At 36.7% G+C, this 26211-nt stretch overlaps 1 protein-coding gene across 1 annotated transcript; it reads left to right on the top strand.

The window, feature by feature from the left end:
- Nucleotides 1–134: 134 nt before the first annotated feature.
- On the top strand, nt 135–25384 carry PEX1 (peroxisomal biogenesis factor 1). The gene is made up of 24 exons (XM_014875619.2): nt 135–307; nt 1881–2024; nt 3737–3820; nt 4058–4172; nt 4262–5034; nt 6423–6542; nt 8632–8755; nt 9010–9119; nt 10358–10458; nt 11272–11404; nt 12103–12199; nt 13284–13454; nt 14746–14900; nt 16121–16310; nt 16523–16689; nt 17468–17602; nt 18144–18208; nt 19021–19163; nt 19241–19344; nt 20323–20499; nt 22064–22294; nt 23768–23965; nt 24303–24433; nt 25100–25384. The coding sequence occupies exons 1-24, from the start codon at nt 191–193 to the stop codon at nt 25182–25184; spliced, it is 3870 nt and encodes a 1289-aa protein (XP_014731105.2). The 5' UTR covers nt 135–190; the 3' UTR covers nt 25185–25384.
- Nucleotides 25385–26211: the final 827 nt, after the last annotated feature.

Genomic DNA, 26211 nt, shown 5'->3' with positions numbered 1-26211 from the left:
AGGAGGAGCCGTGGGCCGCAGCGAAGGAACCAATCAGAGGCGGGCGGTGGGGAAATGCCGCGCCCGCATTGGCCGGCAGTGGGTTGTACCACTGCCCCGGGGGTGGCAGGGAGCATTACCCCCTGTGCCCGCCCGGTAGGCGGCTCCGTGCCCGGGCGGAGCGGGCGAGTAGGGCTTGGCTGCTGCGGCCATGTGGGGCTGTGGCGATCCCGGTGGAGCTGCCGCCGCCACCGTCGTCCTGAGCGGGACCCGCGACTGCTTTCTGCACCTGCCACCCGCGCTGGCCTCGCTCCTCCGCCTGCAGCAGGTATCGGGGCGGCGCCGCTCGGGGCCCGGGCGCAGGGACGCCTCAGGCAGGCAGGGAGGATTGTGTGAGCGCGCCCCCGCATCCTGTTGCCGTGGCGATACAGAGCCCTCCTCCCTTCCCTCACAACTCAGCCCTCCCCGCACCTGGGACCCCTCACAGGGAGACATCGGGGAACCCTTCCTTCCCTCGCCTCCTGCGTGGCCCAGTGTCGTCATCCATTCCTAATAAAACGAGGGAATTTTTCTTCCCCAACGTGCTCTGGCCCTGTGGGCATCTGCGTCTCTCTCAGTACTCCCCATTTCATACCTGTTTTGCTTGTAACCTAGTATTCGCTAGTATTAAGCGAATAACGTGTAAATATTTAACTCTGGTAGGAGAAGAGATGAGAAATCCATGCAGAATCCTCATTCGTGGTGTACATAAATAAAATGTGTCACTATAGAAATGCGGTCCCGTCATGCAGAGCCCTGCTGAGGACGCGGGGTCAGCTGCAGGGAATGCACCTTACACTGTAAATTACATTTAACACGTGGAAACGGGAGGAAAGACACCGTGTGCTTCTTGTGCCATGAGCACAGAATTAGGAGTGCCAGCAGAACAGGGTGGAAATTAGCAGGAATGAGCCGAGAAAGATGCGAGCAAAGCTCAGGAGTTCTCGCACAGCCCCTCTGGGCTGAGCAGGCCTCTCCGTGTGGGAAACCTTGATATCTCAAGGCCGAAAAGGGCATTTCACAACAGGAAAACAACGTAGGCGTGTAAAAACCTGCTCGTTCATCTTTAGGGTAGTAAAAGGAGGTTGGGAATTGGAAGAAATGCCGTATTAAATGTGTGCTTCATTTCACCTGCAGTTTCTGAGTGTTTTACAGATCTGCTGGCAAGAGAGAGGAAAAGGAGTGCAGTTATTTTGAAGTCTTGTAGTGTCATTCTGTACATTGTTTGTTATGGTGGACTGCTGCTTTTGGTTAACTTGAGCTGCTAAATGAGAAGATAGAATGACAGAAGTAGCATCTTAAATACATCTCATGAATAAAAATGTTAAAAAGAGGTTAAATGAAATCAGAAGCTGAATCTAATTGCAGAAGATATTAGATAAGGTCTTCAATTTGACATCAAAATGCCTGTGCAGTTCTGAAACAGATTGATAAAATAATTTTGGGCTGAGTTAATATGATTTTTGACATATTTAAAATTATGTCACGGAAGCACTATTGAAGACCATGTAAATGATATAATTTTTGTGAAACCAAAGTATATGTTTATTTCTTTTCCTCATTTGGGAAATACAAATGTACAGTTACACATTTCTGTAAAATATTTTTTGATACCCTATCATGCAGAAGAGAGAAAAAAGAATTAATTTCTTTACTTAAAAATAGTCCATAAAAATAGAAAGCTGTTTAAAAATTGAAACCAACATTCACTTCTGTGTTGAGTTGTGCAAACAAGGTGTAAAGTCCAGATGATACCTTTAATTCCTTTGATCTCTCTAATCAAATACAGTTTAGGTTTTTCTAGTAGTCATCTTACTTAGCTGGTTTTATATTAATTTGTTTTCTTTCTTTGAAAATCATAGGGCCAAGCTGTGAAAGTATCCTGTGGTCATCAGCCAGTATTTTTGAGCTGGATGGAAACCAGGCATCGAGGTCACCAGGGTGAAAATATTGTAGAGATTAACAGATATTTGGCAGAGAAACTTGGCATCACAGATGGAGAGCAGGTTTGAAATGCTTTGTTTTTTATTTAAATAAAGAGTATATTGGAAGATAAATGAAAAGGTAATACTTTATGAGTTAGCTATGTCCTTGTTTCCTGTATTTAGACAGTTTCTTCATTTACATCTGTTTATGAAAAAAGTTAACTGTCTTGCAATGTCTCGAATGAAAAGATTTGTTCATTAAACCATTAACAGTTGGCTAAACAATGTTAGGATAGGCTTGTGGGTAGGTCCTTGCAGGGCTGGAACAACTATCTTCAGTGACATTAATTTTCAGAAAATACACTTTTAAGCAATTGAAAAATTTGGAATGGGAATATTTTGCTTGGAGTTCCTGTTGTTTTAAAGTAGCTATTGACTTTCTGCATATTCTTGTTTAATTTGCTTGGGGTTTAAATTTTCATCCCTTTTTTTACCCCTTCACCATATGTCGCTTTCTCTTTGAATATTTGTATTCACCTGTTACAAATATCTGTCTGTCTGTCTATCTACTTCTTGTACATTCACCTCTTACTCTTGAACACTCTGCTAAACTTCTCATAAACAGCTCTTTCATTGACCAGAAGTCACAGATGCCCAAGAGGCATAGAGTTTTCTGTCATGGGACTACTAAAATCTCAAAATTAAAGTATTTATTTTCTATTAATAGGTAGACATTTAAACAAACAAGATTAGGAAAGTACTGCTTTGCACAGTGTTGTTATGTAGTATATTCATATTTGCCTGTTCTCTTATAGGCAAAATGTTGTTCAACATAATAGAAGACATCGAAGAGTGTGACTCAGAACAGTGTATTATCTTACCTTGTTTACTTTTTAAACATATTTTCTCTAGAAATTGTGTCCATTTGCAGAAATTTCCAGTTTAGTAGTTGAGCAGCTAGGCATCTACTCTTTTTAGTTCTAGCAGTTAATAGCCTTCAAGAGGAAAACAGTTGGTAAAGGAAACCTAAGAAGACCTCACTCAGCTGTTATCTGGGAATAATCATCTGTACAATTAAATAAATACGTGGTTAATTAGGTAGTTTCACCATTGTTTTGGATTCAGGAGTTAACATGTTTGCTGTATATCTTCTATTTGCTATGCTGGGGAAAAGATATTCCTCTCAATTATTGCTTCCAACTAAGGACATAGAGGATTTCAAAGCTGTTTGTACTTCTTTTACTAACGTGAAATTGCGTTAGTAATTACTAACATAGCTCTCTCAGAGGAAAGACCTAAGCCACAACAGCTTTTACCATTCCTCCTGATTCACAAGATACTAAAACTGTTCTGTGGAGATGGGGCTGCTTCCTATGAAACGATTCCTTAAGGAGCTGGGCTTGCTTTTCTATTGTACTTTTTCCTTATTTTTTAGCTGGTTCTAAACGTTTGCACAAGCAAATGAATTTTTCAGCTTTCTAAAATCCTGGGGATTTAAAAATAAAGATTAAAAAATAGATGGTTATGTGATCAAGGTGTATTAAAAATTGATTGTTATCACCTGCTACAACTGATGCTTTTAATATTCACTGCTTACTGGGCCTAATGGGATCCATTTCCCATCCATTGAGCATTCATTTGCTTATGAATTACCTCGTGTCATTAGGATGGTATGTGTTCTAAGTAGCTAAAATAGGTAATGAAAGAGATGTCAATTTTCTAGTTGAAATAAAGATGAAGCTTTTATATATTTAAAAATAAGGAGTTAAATATTTTGGTGTTACTTTTGCCAGGTGTTTCTTGAACCCTGTTCCCATGTGTCGTCCTGTCAGCAAGTAGAAGTGGAGCCACTCACAGCTGATGATTGGGAAATTCTGGTAATAAGATCCCTTCCATTGTTCAGATTCTTGTCTTACAGATGACAGAGATTCTGACTAGAGCAGTTTTTTGCACAATGCCCCATTCTTTTCAGCCTCTAAGAAAAATGTGGTGGAGTTTAGTTGTATTTTGTATTTCAAGTGGTGTATTAGAAAGAGACACACAGGTTTTCTTCTTCAAACAAATGTTAAAAATGTATGCAGTATTTAATTTATAATGGTATCATATTTTCCCAGGAACTGCACGCTTCCTCCCTTGAAAGACATCTTCTTGACCAGATTCGAGTGGTGTTTCCAGGAGCTGTCTTTCCTGTCTGGGTTGAGCAGCACACCCACGTTTACATCAGAATTGGTAAGCAGTGCTCAAGACTCTCGGGGCACCTCCAGTGAGCTGCTTTGCAGGAGTAGATGCATTCATTGGCATCTTTTGCTCGTACTTAGGTACACTTGTGCCAGCAGCCCCATATGGGAGATTAGAGCCATGCACGGAGCTTCTGGTATGTCCCAAAACACATGGACCTGAGGAGCATATCACCAGCACACCTGCCACAGAACGTGACATCTTACTCAAAAATTTTGTGAAAAATAACATGGAACAAGAAGAAACATTAAAGGATCCTTTTGCCAAACAACCTTACTTAAAGTCTGGAGACCTTGAACAGAGTAAGGCTGATGCAAACACGATGTTTGGCTCAAATGTTCTACCAAATATATGGAATTTCATAGGGAACATTTTCTCTAATACATCTGAGCAGAAACAAAAGACTTCGTGTGATAATGATGAAATGAGCACCTTCAAAGACAAGCTGCTGAACTTAATTCACATGGATTGCATTTTTAGAGTATGTCAGTCCCAGCCTCCCAGTGTACAGAATGTGTCCTCCACTCATGAATTTCTGAAATGCAATGCCGTTCACGTTTTTCCATGGAATCTGGAATATATTGATTTGGATCCAAATCCCGTAGTATCTTACGGGAAAATTAATGAGCTGCTTTCCCCAAGACAGCGTCATCAAGAAGCAAAACAAAATCTGCCACTTGAAAAGCAAAATCATCTGACTAGTACACAGGACAAAAATCCTTCTAATTCTAATAGCAGTCAAGCATCCAGTGAGGGATCTGTTGTTCAAATCGTTTGGAATGGATTTGAAGATCTAAAGAGTGTCATAGAGTATGGCCACGATGGGCAAGCCCTGCATGTTGGAAGAGTTTGGGTTAGTTTGAGCACATCGTATTTTGGGCTCTTTATTTTATAATATTTTCTATTGGGTAGTTGTGAATTGGCTACTTGATGTGCCGTTTTGGGATGTAGACTTTGTGTTAATCTCTTGAGTTTACTAAAACCGAGTGAGTTTACTAAAACCAAATACTATTTTTTAGAGCTGTGCTTTGTACTCATTCTGGACGTCATTACTTACCATCATCCTCCAAGATGTACGGTGTACTCTGAGTTTCTGAGCACTTAGCATTTCTTACACCAAATGAGGAAAATGCTTCAGCATTTCTGAAGGGAATGTGTGCTTTTTTCACAATCTGTGGGTAGCCATTGTATTAACGAGAAAGTAAAAGTATCTATTTACATATATTCAGTACTGCATAGTAGGACTCTTCATCAGTTAACTCTGAAATATGCCTTGACCTAGGGGTCATCAAACTGTAAAGTAATGGGATGGCATATCCTAGTCCTACATAACGTTCATGAGTCCTTTTATGCACTCTTTAAAATACATGTTGAAGATTAATATAGAATAACCAGCTTGTGTAATTTAAACTGTTGTAGTTTTCATGTGCCGTTTTGCCACGTGGCACAAGTCCGGGTATGGATGTGCTGATGTTTCAGCTTGTTCTGATAGAACTACTGCCTGATTATGTTCTTTCTTTCCTGAAGAACATGTGGGATCAACAAAAAAACCCCAAAATTTGCTCCAAATCACCATTTGACTATTTTGACGTGATATATTTCTCACCATTCACTCATTGCTGTATTAAGAATGAGAGCAAGAGCCTGCAGTGGTTTTTGCCATTAAGTCTTTTGACAGCCGTAACAATTTTCCAAATGCTAACAGTCATTAAGGCTCTCATGGTTAAGAAGTATTTATGAGTTGTTTTCAAATTGGTGTAAGTTTTAAAATAACACAGATTGAAAAGGAGTTTCCTTAAAAGAGCAAACTGACTAGTATGATTTCGGGAGACTGGATTTTCTGTCTCTCTGCTGCAGGTGTGCTTAGTTCTGATCTCTGTAATGGTTTATGCATATTTACCTGCCCACATAAAATTAATTTTAATCAGCAACTGAAATGAAATTGTTTTTCTCCTATACTAAGAGCATTCTTGCAATGTTTAAAGAATTTCTTCTACTTCTTTCATGAGCTTTTGGGTTTATTAAGTTAGTAGAAGGTCAGCTGTAGTGAGCACTTTCACAAATAAGATAAAAGGTAACTAGAAGTGTGCATATAAGAGTAGGATTTGGGTATCACTGTCAATGTTATATTTTCCTTCTTAATTCTCTTGAGTGATGAAGAAATTGATGTAGTATTATATATGCAATAACTAGTTTACTTTCTAATGCTTCTTTTTTTTGCTTTTGTTTTAAATATTTCAGATTGCAGATGGTCTGAGAAAAAAACTGCATATTGAAATGCATTCAACAGTCCGAATTAAGTCACTTGAATCTGTTCCTAAAATTCCTGTATCTCTTACTCTGCAACCCAAACAGAACTTAGTGAGTTGATATTACTGGTCACATACTTGTTCATATATTGGGAAACTGATAATGTTGCTCTAGTGAAACTGGGCGGGGGGAAGGAGGGTGTTGTGTTTGTTTTAATTTATTAAATGATGATCTGGAAGTTGTCTGTTGTTGACTGTAGAAATAATTCCAAAGGATTTTTTTGAGGTGTAATTTCTTGTTTTTTCCTTTGACTACATAAATTTACGTTAATAGGTTGCTACGATCTACTTAAACAGAGCTTATCTAGTATTTGTACTTTGATCAATGTACTGTAAACACCAAGCCATTAAATTTTGGGTTGCCCTTGATAGATATCTCCAGATAGTTACACTGCTAATTGTAACAATTTTCTGTTTAAAGAAACTGGTAGATACCACAGACAATGGAGAAAATTGACCTTCTGAATTCTGACTTGTTTTCCTGAAGCTATTAAAGGATATAGCACTTCTGACTCATAGCACATTTAAAGTCATAGAGTTTTCCATTATTCTCAAATTTTGAGAATTTCTGATGTCTTTCTTATTAAAAAGGATGTTGACATGAAGGAGACATGGCATCAATAGGGAAAATAGACATTTTTTGTTAAGTTAGTTCTCAAGTATAAAAAAAATCACTGTCAAAATAACAATAATCAATAATAATTTTGCATTAGACCTTCATTTGAAGTACATTAATATGAATTCAAACCTAGCAAATATTAAGTGATTGCTTTTAAGCCTATAAAAGAAACACAAAACAGAAAAAGATTCATAGAGTTAAGGAGTAAAGTCTTCTGGGAGAAGATATCACTAAATCTTTCCAACATTATAATGCCCAAACAATTGTAGTGAAAGTAGAATTTGTATGTACTGTTTAGTCTTTTCTTTTTTTCTTTTCCTCATGTTTAATATTTAATCTTTGAAGTTATATCATTGAGTGCCTCAGTTTTTCTATAAGGGAGACATATTCTGAGTGAGCATCTGTGTCAGTAGGACATACTTAGTACCAGTTCTCACAGCCCATCGATGTGTCTCTGGAATTACGTATTTCTTTGTAACTTGTGTGACACTGGCCTGATTATTTCCCATGTTAGCTCCTCCTCAAAGCTTTAAATGCAGCACTTGCCATCATAGCAAGGCTTAGGCAGGTTTGTGTTTCATCCCCAGTATTCTAATTTGGTTTCTTACCTACAGAAGAACTAGATTTTTTTTTATATTGGAGATAAAAGGATTATTATTATTATGATCCTTATGGGTCCCTTCCAACTCAGAAAATTCTGTGATAGTCTGGCATTAATCTGCTAAAATAGTAGAAAATGTAGTTCTGTGGACTCTTGTATATTTTAAATACAGATTTCTCCTTTTCCTTTCTAATTCAGTTAAAGGTTTTTTTAGTTCTTAGAAAAAAAACAGACAAATGCAGAAAGAATTTTTACAGTTACTTTCATTTTCCGTTCTGAGCACTGCTTCCAGCATCTTCATTGATTCCCCCTTTTCTACATGGGAATTATGCATCTGTGATTAGGAACTTAGGTAAGAGATATTGGATCTAGACTCAATTTCTTTTCCTATTTTAGTTATCTAGGTGGTCTAGGATAAGTTGATTGGTCTCTGCCTGGCTGTTGAAGGTTGGTGGTGGTGCCCATGAACTGGATAAGCCCAGGGTTCTTTTATAGCAAAAGGGTATACTAGGAAGAGAAGGGTGTAGTGAGCATCTGAAATAAGTTTCATGTCAATATCAGTGCGTATCTTCAAACCCAGGGTCTGAGCAGTGCCCTTGGATCTTGGAAGGCAGACTAGTAAAATGAAAATAGAAGCTTTTCCTCACCCTTTTATCAGTGTTCTGAGGGAAAAATCTTTAGAGGTGGTCTAATACTCAGCTGTGGCCATAGCAGGGATTGCACAGATGCTTTCCCTAGAGCAGTTGATAGAAATGGTGTTTGTTGGCAAAATGCTGTTTTCTTAACAAATAAAATTCTTACATCTTCTTCCATCTCTCTGTTGCCATAAGAGAAACAAATGCCTCCTGCATAGGAAGAAAATATTTGTACTTATGAACACCTGGTTTAGTTTTATTTACCTTCTTCTTTTTTCCTATTTAGCATAAAGAGATACATGAAGATGATGTTAAATGTGCATTCAGTTCTTGGCTGCAGGATTCCACTACTGATGATCACCCGTGGATAATGACAAGCACAGACTGTGTACATCTGTCTATTAAAGAAGGCAAGGATAATACTGTCCTGTCTACTATGGAATTTACTTAGCCAGTATGCCAGTTAATTTCTGTATACACCCTTTAACATAACTGATAGCTCTTCACACTGAAGGTGTAAGCTTGAGTTACTCTTTAATGGTTAACCTTTTTTATTCTTTCATTTTGGATTATACTGTAGTAATACTCCAATCAGTCTTATCTTGTGAGGAATGAAAACTGAATTTATATGGAGTTTTAACAGTTGTTCATTGTGTTTTTACAGGAATGGAGGAGTTTGTCCTTAGTGCAGCACGTCCCATGCGCACTGAAGAAAATAAATCTGAGAATATTTTTATACTGAGTCCCAGTTTGCTGCAAAAGACAAATATACAAGTAAATATCACATAGTATCAGGTATCAAGTAATTTAAATTGTTATACTTGTTAAAAATATATTGCATTTTGTATATATTTCAGTTTCCCTTTTAAAGTATATAATGTCAGTTTATTCATTAAATTGTATCTGCGTCCTTTATGTTATTTTGTAGCTTGAAATTCCAGGCATGCCATGATTGTCACTGAGTGTCATAGAGTTTGCTCATCAAACTTAGGAGAGTCAGTACTGTCCAAGTTTGAACATCCTTACACTTATTTGTATGTGTACCATCCTTAGTTGTTCTCTCCCTTGGTAACTAAACCACTTCTCAGTGTACTCTGGCAGGAACAGGAGACATATTCTCCATTCAAACTGACCACACTGCCTTTTCTCTGATATAGTTTCTGTGCCTTCTGTTTCTTCCATATTTCATTTCTCAGAAGAATAAATATTTCTATTTAATATTAGAATTAACGTTTCTATTAGTAATTCCAGTTGATCCACTGCCCATTACTTCAGAGTTATGGTTATAGGAATGAGATAATGTTTTTTTTCGTTTTTAGATATAGAGTGAATTTTAGTGAATTAAAGGTGGTTTTTGGCTGTTTAGAATAGAACTTGTTTCCAAGATTTAGAATTGCTGTTAAAAAACGATAAAATAAGCTTTCTTTTACTAGTAGTAAAGTATAAGAAGGCTTCTAGAAATTGTTCAAGTGACTGGAACTAAGATGAAAAAGAGAAATTAATTTCTTAATAGCTGTGTGAACATCTCCTACTAGCCTGTTCTTACCTGTGAACCTCTGCAACCCCTCTTTGCCTGGCCAGCTTTCCATACTAGCTCCCTGGTGAACAAGATGGAAAAATTCCTGCCAGGTATTTTGTTAAGTTAGTTTCCACGTAGTCAGATTCTTTATCAGTTTCACTATTCTGCCACATGAGCTCTCTTGCCAGCAGGACAGGGGATGGCACAGGCGAAGGAACAAGCTGCAGGCAGGGGAAGAGATAGTAGGCTGCACAGTCTGTTATAAACAGCACTTGGCCCAAAATCTAATGTTACATGATTAAATTACTGTCAACACTAGATTGTATTTTGGAAGTAGTTGTATCTCTTCCATTTCACCAATTCTCCTTTATTTCAAGCACAGCAAAGCATACATGCAGTGTTGTCTTTGCACAACTCCAGAAATCGCTGGTGACTCCATAGCCTTTTTCTGTAGTTATATTTCATCTAAAGTCCTGACTCTCCTTTGTTGTAGGTTCTTTTACATCCTCTAAGTAGAAAAGCTGATGATGACAACCAGCCACCTATGCCTGATAGAGACAAGAACCTTCCATACCACAAACTAAGCGATTTAGGGTGAGACATTTTGGTAGAAAAACACATGGGAGGAAATGGGAATGAGAATTAATAAAAAATAGCATAGGTGGAAATGCAGACTTTCTGGAAACTATGCCAGATCTAAGCAGAATTGTGCATATTTTGGCTTGGATAAGGTTCAGACGTTATCCTAGTTTATGCAGATGGGTAATTTTGTCCTTTAATGTTCTTACTGCAATGAATACAAAACTTAATGTGTCTAAAGGTACTCACATACTGAAAATTTCGGCGTGTCTGTCAGTAGGATGGACGGTCTTAGAACTGAGACTGCCTCAGCATGGAAACTCAGAACTGAACTTTAGAAGAAATACTGATAGTTCAGCAGTTTTTGCTGTCCTGAGAAGTATGAACAGACTTCTACAAAGCAGCAAGGGACAGTGGGGTGGTTTTAGCTGGGGTGTTCAAATAAAATATATAAGTTGCAATCTACCAATCCATGTCCCCCAGTAACTTCCGTCTGTTTATTTGTTCAACCACATTTAATAGTAAGGATCTCAAAGAACTGTAGTTCCTAAAATTTCTGTCGCAGTCATCATCTGAGGAGAGAAATGCAGGGTGCTGTGCTCATAAGTACAAGGGAAAACAGTGGTACTGTGTAGAAAATATGACAGGATGGGGCAGAGGAGACATGAGAGGCTTGGAGTGTTGTGATATCGTGCTGTCAGTGCTGGGAAGGGCAACTGAGAATACAGTCTGTCAGCATTCTAACTTCCCCATAGTGCAAGCTTTTACTACCTACAGAGTGTGCACTGATGCTACCCTAGGCCATTTAATGTTTCTTTTCCCCTACAGAGGAGTGGACAAATTAGGAACATCTTTATTTGAACATATAAGCCACAGTCTTTTGGGGCGTCCTTTATCTCAAAAGCTGGCTGCTATTGCTGTGGGACTGCGAAGTGGAGGGGTGCTTCTCACAGGAGGAAAGGTACTCACTTCTACTTTCATCTGCAAACCCTTGCACATTGTTTTCCATAGTTGCAAACTGGTTGATGTTAGTTTTCTTTGATGCTATGCACATTCCAAAGAATAAAGAACAAGCTGAAAAAAAGAGCAGTTAACTGAACAGAGATAATTCATTAAAACATCACACACACACACGTCCGTGTATATATATATATATATATTTATATATATATGCATATGCACACACATACGTTTTGAAGATTGCTACCAATGCAATTTCAGTAGGGGATTAATCTACTTTGTGTTTATACTATGAGAAGCACTTCATGTCTTTGAAGTATTTGAATGAAAGTAGGCATATATTTTCTCTCGTGTTCTAACATAAAATGGCAGTGGAGTTGATACTGTTGTTTTCCTGTTGCCTCATACAGTGATCCATTTAATATCATATGTCACTGAACCTAGCAGATGTCTTAACACTGAACTCAGTGGAATCAGAACACTGTAATGGATGTATCCACTCTGAATTTATCTTCATTTCACTCTAGGGCTTTGGTCCCTACCGAGTGATACAGAGGCAGAATACATATATACTTTTACTGAGAAATAAACACTGTGTGTGTACAGCTTCCCCAGCTTGTTGACTGGTGCATACTGTGACAAAAACACAGAAATACGTTGGTTCTGTCAATTTACTTTAACTCACATTTATTTTTGTAGGGAAGTGGGAAGTCAACATTAGCAAAGGCCATCTGCAAAGAAGCTTTCACGAGACTGGATGCTCATGTAGAAGTAATTGATTGTAAAGCTTTAAGAGGTATGATAATAGTTTCTTTTAATCTCAAGTGTTTGCTGCACAATAAAGAGGCACAGTTATGAAGTTACTATATTTGGTCTGAATAATTTTTCTAGCATTTTTGATGTTTTTGCAAGGATGTTTGATGCCCCACAATTAGCATCTTCAAGAGTCTGATGGAAATACAGCTACTGTAAGTTTATTTCACACTTCTGTCAGTTTCTGTCCCACATACCACCACGAATTTAAACCATGCTTGCCATGCTATTTTCTAATTGTTACAAAATAGGAAGAAGTTGCAAAAATTGAACTGCGTGTTTTTTCAGCTGTGCTAGCTGTAACAAATGTTTTAATAAACTGTAAGTGTTAAAGGATACCTGTACTCAGTGAAAGGATAAGACAGACACCAAAGAAGGATTGAATGACTAACTTGAAACCTGATTTATGGTGGCTGATTTACTAACCTAAGTGTATTTGGCAATAGGCATGTAACAGTCGTGATTGTAGATGATGATTCCTTAGGTTTTGTGAGTTCAAAATAATTATTTTGCACAAAGACAGAAGAGCACGGAGGAGACATTTTTCTGCTCTTGCATTTCACTGGCTTTTCTAAATAGTCTTGCTGTTACAAGGGCAGAAAATACTCAGCTGTTTCTTATGGACTCTTTTTATTTCCTCACTATGTTCTTTTTGCTTAAATCACTACTTAAGCTGGAGCCCTTTTCACCAGAGGAAAGGGGAAAGATTTATAATGACTTTTAGGTCCTTTGCTCTGGAAAATTCTTCCAAATGTAGGATTCTTTAGTAGCTATTTTAGAATGCTGCTGATATTTCTCTGGTTTTAACTGTCTGGAAATTAAACTTGTAGGCTTTTATAGTGGTTAGTAAAAGATGATTAATCTCATTTTAGATATGTGGAACTTTCTAGTACTTTTTTGATTGAAGATGTGGACTCTCTTCTTTAGTGATTGTTGACTCTGGTTTTAATCTTGCTATCTGGATTTATAGATGTGAAGTCAAAAAAGACAAAACATTGTGAGCAAGATGTAGTCAGTCTGATTTTTTTCCTGATATTTTGTGTCATTCTAATAGTATTTTGTTTTAGGAAAAAGATTAGTAAACATAAGGAAACATGTGGAAGAAGCTTTTTTAGAGGCAGCATGGAGACAGCCATCTATTCTTTTGATGGATGATCTAGATCACATTGTCGGAGTACCTTCTACACCAGAACATGAGAGCAGCCCTGAAACAGTTCAAAGCAATAGACTTTCTTATGGTAATACTGTTCTACCTTTGTCTGGATAGAAATATAATGCCACTTAAAATTTCTTACACCTGAATTGTACTGTCCTACCTGAACAATGCTGTCTGTGTCATTATTGCCTCTGGACCATGTGCTATTCAGGCAGAGACTCAAAAATTACGGTATGTAGGCATTTGTGTACCCCTAGCTGAATCAAAATCATTCACTCTGGATCTTGGAGTAGTCCTTGCCAATGTGCATCCACCACTGCTGCTTCCGGTAATGCCTGTTGTCAGTACCGCTGCCGGTGCTTGAGGCTCCTCCATTCTTTTTAATATTAACTCATACACTCAAATACGTTTCAATTGATTGCCAATTGCAGATGAACCTTTAACTGGTAATTACTGGTAAATTGATTTTTTGTTTTCCATAATTATTATTATTTATAATTACAGAGATACATCAATTTGATGCTTACTGTTGTTGAAAACCAGCTTCTTTTAGATGAATACCAACTTCTTCATCATCCTACTTGGTATACATTGTAGAACTTTTATTTTGTTTTACAATGTAACAATCCAGAAATGTTAAATATAAGATGATCAGATGTAGTTTGACATCCTGTATGTGGTTCCCTTTTATTTCCAAAAGTCTAGGCAATGCTAAGTTGCAAATTAAATCTCAACGACCAAGATTAATAAAGCCATAGCAAAAGATACCTTCAGTTTCTTAACTCAGTTTGAGGGAGTTAACATAATTTTTACTGAAATACTTTCGAAATTCAGAAAATCTTACTATAATTTCTTCCTAAAAAATGTGCTAAGTTACATGAAGAGTTGTTTGACTTTCTGGTTTTCTTATTACTTTTACTTCAAGGTATAATGCATACAGCAGAGCTTTAGAGTTTTAAAGATTTTTTTCCTTGAATATCTACCTTGCATCTTAATTTTTTTTTTTTTTACTTTTATGTATTACCTTTCTCCTGGAGTGCTTTTTTTCTAGGCTTAAGATCTGGGTTTTTTTCCTATAACTTTTTTTTTTTGTTTGCATGGAGAGAATAATGGCACACAAAAGTAGATGCCATCAGTGATGCTAGAAAATCAGCTTTTAAAAAGCATTTCTGATGGCATTTTGTTAATGGAATGCACTGTCCTAGAGACAATCACTATAGCTTTTTTCCTAGTTTAAAAAAACAACTGTAAACACCAGAATAAAAATAATACTGTTTCAAAGTGGTTATATTTTGTGTGCACTAATGCTATTCTGTGGGTTAGGGCTATTTTTGCTCTTTTGCAATTCATGCAGCAATATCTTCTGTGTTTAGTTTTGAAAGATCTGATGAAAGAAGTTATTTCCTTGGGGAGTTTGATTGCATTAATTGCCACGAGTCAGTCTGAACATTCCCTTCATCCTTCCCTGGTTTCAGCACAAGGAACTCATCTGTTTCAGTGCTTCAAATGTATCCGATCTCCAGATCAGGTAAATTCAAATAAAAATAAAAATGTTTGCCTCCCCAGCAGCCTCAAATATGGTACTGGAACAGCTTCAAAAATAGTAGGTTACACCTGGAGATGAGAAAAAAATCTGGAAATCTTAGAAGTTCTTTCATGATACTTAAGTACCTCGGAACTTACACCTGTCATTATAAAGTTAAAAAAACCCAAAAGTAATCCAGCAAAAGGTCACAGTTGGCCCCACTCTTCAGTGGTAAGAGAAGGATGTATTCAGAGGATATTTCAGTTCAACATAGAACAAATTGGGTAGTCTAACACATGTCTCCTTGTTACCTCTAAGGGGATGCTAAAGGAGCAGCTTTGTAAAACATGTAAATCATCAAGTTAGAGAAATTAAATTAAACGTGTGTTTTTTTACAGCTCAGTGAAATATGTCCCTAGAACATGTATTTTAAAAATGTTATTGAAACTAAATATTAATTTGAGACAGTTTTAGGTTTGTTTCCATATTAATACAATCCCTCTACTTTTGAACATAGTCCAGTTTGAAAAGAAAAATGGATAGAGAGAAGAATGAACAGTATTAACTTTCATGCAGGAGAAAGCAGATACTTTGAAACCCTCGTCCCCAAATGACTCCTTTGTATTTAACGTGAGTTGTTCCTGTCTGTATGTCCTCCGTCACAGGCCAGCAATTAAAAGCCACTCAGGAGGGGATGCTGTGTTAGATGCAGTTTAACTTTCTCCCATTTCTTGCAAGTCTGCTTTTGTTGTTTTTAATACTAATACTCAAATAAGGATGAGACATCACTGGAAAAGTCAAGATCTCAAAAGATACCAAATTATTTAAAGTGTTTTTATCTAGCACAATATATTGCATTTCAAACATATTCTCTGCTCATACTGATGAAATGTGTTCTTTTTCTTGTGAAACAGAAAAAAAAAGGATGTAAAACAGTAGAATCTGGGGAGGAAGGGATGTTTCATTATTAATGTTGCATTTAAAGTAGCTTTGGTGAGGTAAATATTTAAAGTTATAAAACTAGTGAATTTATTGAAGTACACCTGAAGAATTAGCATTTGTTTATATTGCTTAAGTTTTTGTTATTTAAACAGTTGGTGTTACGCAAATATTTAAGGAAATTTTAGTAAGTCATACCTATTTACTGTTTGAATTCCTGAACTCCATATAAATAGTAAACTAACTAATAGTAAACACACTTGCTGCACAATTCTGTTTTTCAGAAGCAAAGATATGAAATGCTATATTCCATAATAAAGATGAAACTGAATTCTGATCCGAAGGACTTCTCTGATCTTGACCTCCAGTGTATTGCAAAGGAAACAGAAGGTTTTGTTGCTAGAGATTTTACTATGCTGGTTGATCGTGCCATTCATACCTGTGCTTCTAACCAGAATGCATCAGATAATGGTGGTATGTTGACAACAAAATCTCTTATTTCGTTGTCTTACTTCTGTTATCCCGAACTGGTTGAATAATACAGAAAGAAATCCCCAGTTTTTACAATTTATGTTTAAAATTTCTTTTTTTTTGTTTTATATTGTAAGGAGTTTGCTACTGGCAGTCTGTGTGTTTGGGGTTTTTTTTCAGGACGTTTTTTCTTTTTCAATCTTTTTTTTAAGCAGATTTGAACCTGTCTACTGTGGATTTTCAAAAAGCTCTAAAAGATTTTACTCCATTAGCTCTGAGAAATGTCAGCCTTCATAAACCTAAAGACCTTGGCTGGGACAGGATTGGTGGCTTAAAAGATGTGAAGCAAATGCTCAGGGATACCATCATGTTACCTGCAAAGGTACTAAGTTCCTTTAAATCAATTACTTGAATTTTGTGCATAATGTTAGTAGGGAAGAATTATTTTTTAATATTTGGAAAGTGTTGGATAGAAAGATGATAGGCATGATTTTGTAGCTTTTCATTCTTCAACTGTCTTCAGCTATTGGAAAACACTTTCTCCTTCCCCTTCTCTCTTCCAAATACAAAAGGCAGTGGCTGAGCTTTACTGCAGAGCAAGTGTTGCTCTACAATATTGGAGTTTTGTTGCACTCGCTTGCCGGGCTTGTAATTAGGCTTTGTAAAGACATTTCCAGCAGTTTTCTGCAGTGCTTTTGCTAGGGGAGTATTTTCTTTCAGATGAATGCCAATTCAGCAATCTCACTTTATTTCACTTTGGCCTTTCTGCCTTGCTTAAAACTTGAATTGAGATAAGCCACTGAGCATTGACTCTTCAGAGAAATGATTGAATGATATATTTGATTATTTCAGTGATTAAAATAGGAATTTAGAACTAACAGTAGCGAGAGTACAAAGGTCTAGTCCATCCATCTTCTGGCCTGTTTCCTCTTGGTAGAAAATCCCACTTGTTTGTATTTTAGGTACCTGTTAAACCTAGGAACCTAGTTCAGCCCCAGGTAAACTAAAAACAGTCCAGATGAGCTGTTGGGATAACAGGGAGACTGTAATAAATTAGATGCATTCTATTTAGACAAAAATCATCGCTAGTCAGTGATGTTACAGTACATTACAGAATACTTGCTTATTTTAGAATATATCACATTGAAACTCTTTTCCAGTATCCAGAATTATTTGCAAACCTGCCCATACGACAGAGATCAGGAGTTTTGCTGTATGGAGCTCCTGGAACAGGAAAAACATTGTTGGCAGGAGTGGTTGCGAGAGAGAGTGGAATGAATTTCATCAGCATCAAGGTAGCAAGAGTTTAACCTTAATTGATTCATTTTATTAACTGAATGAAATAGCCTTACATAATACCTGAATTTTGCTTATCTCTGGATATCGCTCTGTATATCTGATTCCTGGAACTTCAGAGTTTTATTACTGAGATTTTTTTTTTGTATACTTATTCACTAGACAGAACTATACAATTTAATTAGGTCTTCTTAGTTTCTCATTTTTTTGTAAAAAGACACCAGATTTTGATTCCATTGGACAATGAAATTGAGTAATATATTTGAAACATTTTTAGCATGAAGTGTAAACCTTTGCCTTGAGATAATGTAACATATGTTCTGTTACCGTACAAAATGGAAATGATTACTTTTAAACAAGTTGGAATGCTTGAAAATTTCTTCTGGATTATCTAGATCCCTTGGCTCTTCTGTTCAGAGATGACACTGTCTTGATTGCAAGAAAGTTCAGTCTACTATGCAAAATATATGCTGATGTTGAATTACACATTAAAACTAAGAAACATGTAATGAGTATTGTTTTCTGATTATATCTTTTTAGGGACCAGAGCTGCTCAGCAAATACATTGGAGCAAGTGAACAGTCAGTTCGAGATGTATTTAACAGGTTTGTTTTTGTAGAGATTTGTGATGATATCAATAAATTTCACAAGTTGAAGGACAAATAAATAATTATGTTGTCTGAGGAGAGATATGGCATCAGCTCATAAAAGTGTCTGAAATAATCAGTTGTGCTGAACCAGATGGGTGTATCTTGGCAGATTCAACCTTGCCATCATTGTTAAAGAACTGCACAATTTGGCTCCAATGAGGAATGTGCTTTTGAAGCTGAACTCCCAGTTCTCTTGGTACATTGGTTCACATCATAGAACTCTCTTGGAAAACATATTCTGAATTCCTTTCAGATTATTCCAGAAGACAGTTGACTGTACTCCAAGTAGTAATGCACACTTAATACTTAGGGTCATATTAAACTTGGTATTGAAGTCCTCAATGCCAGTAGTTCTTTTTTACAAATCTGCTCTTACTGGCCTTCAGTGCTCACTAATGCCAACATATCCTACATAGCCTTTGCTTCTCAACTTATAATGTAGGCAGTCTTCTTGTTAGCTGTCTGTAAGCCAAGAACTCATCTGCAGTGATTGGATTTTAGAGCTTTCATGTATATTAATATGACAGTTGAGCACTTAGAAATGATAAAGTGAGTGCAAAGTATGTCATAAAGATGAGCAGTGATTCTATTGCAGCCCAGTTTTCAGAAACTCTTAAATTCTACAGAAAGCAGATTTTCTGTTATGTCATTAAATACAACTATTCTCTGAAGCAAAAAGCAATTACCTTCAATAATTCTAAACAATTCTACCTGTGAATGACACTTCAGCAGAAAAATAAGTTGGGGTTTTTTTTTTTCCCTTTTAGAGCTCAGGCAGCGAAGCCTTGTATTGTTTTCTTTGATGAGTTTGATTCTATTGCTCCTCGCCGAGGTCACGACAACACAGGAGTTACCGACCGAGTGGTTAACCAGCTGTTGACTGAGTTAGATGGTGTGGAAGGCCTGCAAGGTACAAATTCACCTGTGAACTCCTTTTTGTGCAGAAATTTAGCAGATGTTAATGGCGTTTTTCTGCTCTTTCCTAAGGAGTTTATGTGCTTGCTGCTACCAGTCGCCCGGATTTGATTGACCCTGCTTTGTTAAGGCCAGGCCGACTGGATAAATGCCTGTACTGCCCGCCTCCTGATCAGGTGAGGAAACAGATAATTTCACACGAGAGGCAAGGAAAAAAATCCGACTAATGGGTTTTATTCTTCTTTTCTTTATATGTAGTGGCATTTCAGACTTGGAAAAAGTGGACTTGGTTTCCCAGCTCCAGTTATACAGCACGATAAATTCACTGATTTTAATGTCAATGTGTTCACATAAAACTGGGGAAAGAAAAGGCTGTTTATCACAGTCTTCTGGATCAAGTAATATCCTGTGGATCTAGCTGATTTAAAAAAAAATATTAAAACATAGGGTACTAATATGCAGAAAGAAATTGGATGTAGTGTAGTGTGTACAATGTTCTCCATCTTTCTTTGAAGTATGAGTCCAGTGGATTTGCCATTTGTTTAAACCATAGCCAGTCCTTCGAGGCTGTACCATGTGTGTCCCTGATTCCCCATTTTATGAGAAAACATTAGTGCTGCTTATTTTCAGATTAGTTCACACATTTACCAAATACCACCACATCATTTCATTCCGAATAACATGTGATGATCCTATACCTTAAGAGCATAGATATACTCTTTTTTTCCCCTTTTTTTCCTTTTTTCCCCTTTCCTTTTCCTTTTTATTATTTTTTTTCTTTCTTTCTTTTTTTTTTTATTTTAAACTTCTGGTTTACAGTAAGATCATTCAGGTAAGCAGAAGCATTTCATTTTCATCATACTTTTCTTTACAAAAGGACATATAAGGATATATATTATATATATTATTAGATTTATTTTTATATATTTCATATATAAAAATCCCAGCTATTTGATACACTAGAGAAATATATTCTCTGTATATTACATTTATTTAGGGTAGTATCTTTCTGGTATTAGGGTAGTATCTTCTTGAAAAAATATCCTTCCTCCCTCAGAGAGGAAGTGGCTGGTGACAGAGCCAAAGCACTGTCACACAGTCAGGACAAGGAAAATAACAGGTTGCTTTACTGAATTTTTTTTCCTTTTTTACAGGATTCACGCTATGAAATCTTAAAAGCTCTCAGTCATTCTCTGTCCTTGGCAAATGATGTGGACTTTAAGGATTTGGCAGCAAAAACAGAACAGTTCACAGGGGCTGACCTAAAAGCTTTATTATACAATGCCCAATTAGAGGCAATACATACTAATTTAAATTCAGGTTTAACACAGGTAAATAAAACTGATATAAAAGAAGTCTCTCCTGTTTATTTTTATGTTGATATATTTGAAAGAGTTAATTGTATCAATGGGGTTTTTTAGCAAAATTTAGCCAAAAAAGTGTTTTCTTACATTTTTATACAGAGGATTAACATTTTAAAATGTTTGCAGAAAAAGACAAGAATAATGTAATGAATTGGTTTAAATACTTCTTAAACACAAGGTTTTTCTCATTTAATGATAGGCATTTTTTGTTAAATAGATACATGTAAGCCCAAATGTGTTATCACAGTTGTGAGGGACAGCTAACAGACTGACAGGAGGGATCCCACACTGAATTTCTTAGGAGCAGATAGCAAATTCAGTTTTGAGATGGCGCATTTTGGCTGATGGAGGAAATGAGAAATTGGTGGGTTTGGGGGAGTTGTTCCAGCAGATTGGGTTTGACTGAGGTCAGGAGAGAAGTGCAAGAGGATAGCAATGTCTGAAATGGCCACCTCTGCCTCATCTTCCAGGCACCAGCTTGTACTTGAACTTCCAAAGTGCAGGATTCCACCCTTGCTTTGTACCCTTCACGTGACTGACAGATCCTGTCTCTCTTAGCCTCTGTTCAGCCACCTCTTCACATTTTTAGCACCTGTCCTCTGTTTCTAGCTGGAAAGGAGCAGGCATGACTTCCACTACTCAGTGGCCAAAGGGAAGGGTTGAGTCAGGGGTCCAAAATGAAGGAGACCCTCTTGAATTCTTTTAGCCCCAGCTGTTACCAAGGAATTGGGCTCTGAGGATGCGATCTCCAGCATGTCTTCCCTAACACTCCCTTCACTTGTAGCATAAGTAGTTGATACCTCATGGTTATCCATCATAGGAAGAGATTGTTGTCTGAAGCAGTGGTCTCCAGACTGCTGTGCATACACTCCAGAGAGAGCATAAGGCAATCCATTGATGTGCAGGAAGAAAATATTAGAACTTCAGTGGTACATGTATATAATTTACAAATAATATCCATATGCTTGGTAGTGTACACTCAGAAATTTTTGACTGATAGAGGTGTACAATCAAAGAGGTTTGCAAACACCAATCTAAAGCAGCAATTCTGATTTACACATCAACGTTTTAGTGTGTTGGCTATGACTAAAAATGAGTACAGCAGTTAAGCACTATAAAAGTAGACTGACTTCAGCTTTGTAGAGCATTTTACACAAGATACTAATTTGCTTAGGGGGGTAAAGTTGAGACAGAAGTGGTACAGTTCTACAACACAACACACACGTGAAGTTTCCCAAATTTGCTGTTACTGAGAGTGTGAGGCACTGAAAACAATAAAACCTTAAAATTATCTCCTGAAACTATTTTTTAGCATGAAGACAGAAAGTTCTTAAAGGTATTAGGTTTTCTTAGCAAAATATTTGGAAATATTTGGAATATTTGGAAATATACTCCAAGAGAAAGACAAATGAGTACTAGAGTCAAATGTAAACTGATATTCTCATTTTCACTGTATATCAAATGTTTTCATGTATTTCCGATTGTAGTTTGTTATGAGTTAACTCTTGTAATGTTCTGTTCTTTGTCACAGGATTTTGGATCTAGTTCTGATAGTGACTTCAGTCTCTCTTCCATGGTTTTTCTAAACCACAGCAGTGGCTCAGATGATTCAGTAATAGATGGAGAAGCGGGGCTAGAGCACTCTCTTATTTCTTTAGACATGTCTGACTTGCTTCCTGAAGATCCAAGGTCCAACATGTATCGTATTTATTTCGGAAGCTCTTATGAATCAGAGCTGGGAAATGGAACTCCTTCAGAACTGGTAAATTATTCACTTAATGTTTTGAATTTTCTAAATAGTATTAGTTGAGAATCAGGGAAAAACACCATTTTCCTGGTTCAGTTTATAAATACAATTATGTCTGCTTTGACTTTCAGACTGTCTTCAAATTATACTTCATAGTCCACAGGGAGGAAGGGGATGGAAAGATATGATCTGAGAAAATACAATATTCTTTGCAACCTTGCAGGAGTTTAAAATCAAAATCCCAGAACAGTGCTTAATTACCTTATAATTAAGCAAATTGCATTCATACTAGATTTTACTCTCTGGTCAAATGGCTTGTTCCCTTACAAAATTTTTCACTAAAACAGTTCTCAGCTTTTTGGTGGTTGATTTGTCTGTTGTTTTTTCTTTAACTTAATTTTATTACTAAAGAGTGACAACCCAGCCTTCAAGAATTAAGTTACAGTCTCAAGAATCAATGAACCTTCTTCAGTTCCCAATAAAATGTGCATTAATAGAATAATCAGACTATGGAATTGTGAAAAAGACCAGAACTAAAGCTTAACTTCCATCATTGTCTTTAAGAAGCAGAATTTCTGATGTTTCATCATGTTGCATATGCACATGCAGAAAGCAGCATGTTCTCAGGCTAGTTTGAAGGTAGGGATGTGCAGGTTGGCTGCCCAATAACTGCACAGTGATCAGCTCCTCTCTCTTGGTTGGCAGGTCAGCAGAACAGGGTATGCTGCCTCCAAGCTCCTTAGAGCGAACACATGATTTCAGAGTTTGTGTGTGATCCATGGGAAACTTATTTTCAAAATGAATTTCAGTCTGTTGTAGAACTGTTACTACAAGTAGTAATCAAAGTCCTTAGACTCTTGTTTTCAAAACTGTCTTGCATTGATTCTTAAAGCCAAAAATAACTTAACTTGACATTAGAGAAGTAACCACTGACTGCCAAGGTGCTTTGGTATATTTTATCTTGCATTATGGGTGATAATGTTCAATTAATGTAACTTTAAAGACTTACTTTTCTTCTGACTGAAAATTCTTCAGCAAGGATTCTACGAGGACTTTGATCTCTTAAAATTGTTGAACTGGAAAGGTGCTTATCAAGTGCACAGAGAATTTGGAGGTAATGAATATTTAAATTCCAAAGCTAACTACATAAACTCGTCCAGATGTCAGAACCACTGATTTTCTGAAGTAATTAAAGCAATGGACTTAGCAGACTTTTATTCTTTTTTAGATGGGCCATTACAAAAATGCTTACTTATTTTCCAGACATGAAACACTTCATTTTCAAATTTGGCCTTTTGCCCGAACATTTTGGCAGATTAATTTAAGTCTTTCTGTTAAAAAAATTACTTATGTAATATATCTTAAAGAGAAAGTATCCTTTTGACAGTGGAGGCAAGCTTATATTGAGTTGTAGGCTAATTCCTAATAATGGAGTTGCTCCTTTGGATCCATAATGAGTTAATGTATTTCCTTTTGTGATCAATTTAGAGCTCTTTGTGTTTGTCCGGTCCAAACTCCATAACTTACGACTTTACCAGCATGACTCAGAGAGATGTTGCACCCTCACAACCTGCAATGCTTAGAGCAGCTTCTCAAGAAGGGTCTCTGGAGAACCAGGAGCAGCAAGCAGAGCACCTGAGGACAGAATTCAATGCTAGCAAAGCCAATTGCAGAAGCAAGAATGGAGTATGGCACTTTTTAAAACTATCATTTAGTCTTAATACTTCTTGTTTTTCCACACATTTTGGTATTTCAATAAGTAATTTCTGCAATAATATTAAATACTTGCAACAAAAGTATCAGAGATAAGTGATACTTAGTTTGAGGAAAATAAGCCAGATGTTAGCATTCATATAATTCAACAGTTATTTCTGTTATTTATTAATATGGAGGGGGGAAGGTTGTGACTGTATTTTTAGTACATTTGTCTGTACATGTAATGGGGAGGTTGCATAGTTAAAGATATTGATGGCACTGTGTTTCTGTAGAAATTTCATTGTCTTTGCATGGCTCTCTTTTCAAGGAGGACAGCACCCTTAATCAGTCAGTGCTTCCCAAGACCACTTTGACTATTACCCAGTCTCATCTGATAACTGCTCTTCAGGGTATGAGACCATCCATTAGTCAGGACGACTGGAAGCATTTTACTGAACTGTAAGTATTTTTTTGTAATTTTGAATTCAGTGGAGATGTGGTCTTGCCACATTCCTTATACAGAAACACAATAGTTTTAAATAAATGTGGGGACTGGCAGCAGATAACTGATAGCTTTTGACATCAGTTTTTAAAGAAATATTATGTTACGTAGTGGGAAAGGGAAACTATTTTACCAATTTTTTTTTTATTCATGTAGGACCTAGAAATAACAGACCAGAAACTTCTGGTATTGTTTTAAGAGCTATAGCAGTACAAAGAGGCTCTTTAGTTCTAGGTCCTTCCTGCTTCCACTTAGTAGTAGCTTCTTGTATTTTCAAATTGCTGGAGTTTGGCCCTCTGTAGTCATCTTAGTGGTCTTTGTAGTTGCTGTGTTTGGGAAGAGCAATAATCTGTAGAATTATAAACATGTTGAAAAGGAGAATGTGTCTCCTTGGACTTGGAGATCAAAAAGCTGAGAAAAAAAAAGGAAGCAAGGGCAGTGAGCTCTCTGAGTTAATTTTGTGGATATAATTCCTCCAGGTCTGAGGAGACAGGCACTCTTCATTTCCATAAACATTTACTTAAACATCTGCAGTTCTGTAGTGCATTAATACGCATCTGAAGAGGCAGACACAAAAAACATACTTCATAAGAATTTGGTTTTTTTTGTTTGTTTGTTTCCAGGTATGATAATTTTCAGAATCTCAAGAAGAGGAAAGTACAGATTGGCGCAACATTCAGACCAGGACAAAAAATGACTCTCGCTTAGTAATCTGTATTTGCTTGTAATTGCTAAACTGTAACTGGACATGAGAGATGTGATTAAATCAGATTATTTATATTCATATGGATTTATTAATGCAGCAGTTGAAGATGTTTCTTTTAAACTAACATTCTGTAAAATTATGTCACATTTTATTTTGAAGAAAATTGTCCTCCTTTAGATTGATATTAAATTTTTTGAGAGAACATTGGTTATGTTCTGTCCCGTTGTTTATCATATAAACTTTTAAATTTTAATTTCCACAATCTAACAATGATTTCCTGTCCCTGATTACTCCCTCACAACAAACAGAAACTGTTCAAATAGATTGTAATATTAATGGGGGATATGTTTTTAAAATATTCTATAAAGCCATTCTCTAATGGCCTTCGGAGGGCTTAGATGAGGGTGGTACTTCATATATATATTAGCAGGCAACTAGACTAATACTTCCAGAATATACTTTTTCAGCTATAGCAGGAAAAAACAGACCAAGATACTTGCATCTTGTTTTCTGCCACCGTTTGTTAATCAGAAGAATACCAAATTGCATTTCACAACTGCGCCTTCTTACCCCTACCTTTTCTTCCCGGAGACTGCTAAAAATATTTCAGATGCTTGGAAGTTTTCTAATGTTACATCCTGAAATTATTCACAACGACTGTCTTCCATGGAGATTGTTGAAGAGTTGTGTTCCTTAACTGATACAGAGATAACCAGGTCTTAACACAAGGAGGGGGAAGGAAGGAGGAGGCAGGAAAGAAAACTGGAGATGTTTCCCATGAGTCTATTTGACCTTTTCACAGCATTTCGCTTCCCCTTCAAAATAGTCTTCATCTCTAAGGCAAGGAAATACTATATTACCATCATTTCAAATATTTGCATTTGAAACTTCAGCACAGTTAATTTCACTGATTAGTTCTTACAGTTTCTCAGGTGCCAATAGGAATTTTCACTTAGTCTTTCACCTACTGCCTTAAAGATTTTTCAGTCAGGGGTTCTTTCCTACACCCAGAGCTACTATAAGAAGGTG

The sequence above is a fragment of the Sturnus vulgaris genome, chromosome 1 (genome assembly GCF_052056855.1).
Source record: "Sturnus vulgaris isolate bStuVul1 chromosome 1, bStuVul1.hap1, whole genome shotgun sequence".
Classification (NCBI taxonomy): domain Eukaryota; kingdom Metazoa; phylum Chordata; class Aves; order Passeriformes; family Sturnidae; genus Sturnus; species Sturnus vulgaris.
Note: the sequence above shows the minus strand (reverse complement) of the source record. Positions and strands in the feature narration are given on the sequence as shown.

Excerpts from the sequence above, each read along its gene's own strand:
- PEX1 (XM_014875619.2), top strand. The coding sequence starts at position 191 with ATGTGGGGCTGTGGCGATCCCGGTGGAGCTGCCGCCGCCACCGTCGTC. Across the intron at positions 11,405-12,102 it reads TGCTTCTCACAGGAGGAAAG|GGAAGTGGGAAGTCAACATT; the intron begins GTACTCACTTCT and ends TTATTTTTGTAG. Across the intron at positions 14,901-16,120 it reads GTATCCGATCTCCAGATCAG|AAGCAAAGATATGAAATGCT; the intron begins GTAAATTCAAAT and ends TCTGTTTTTCAG.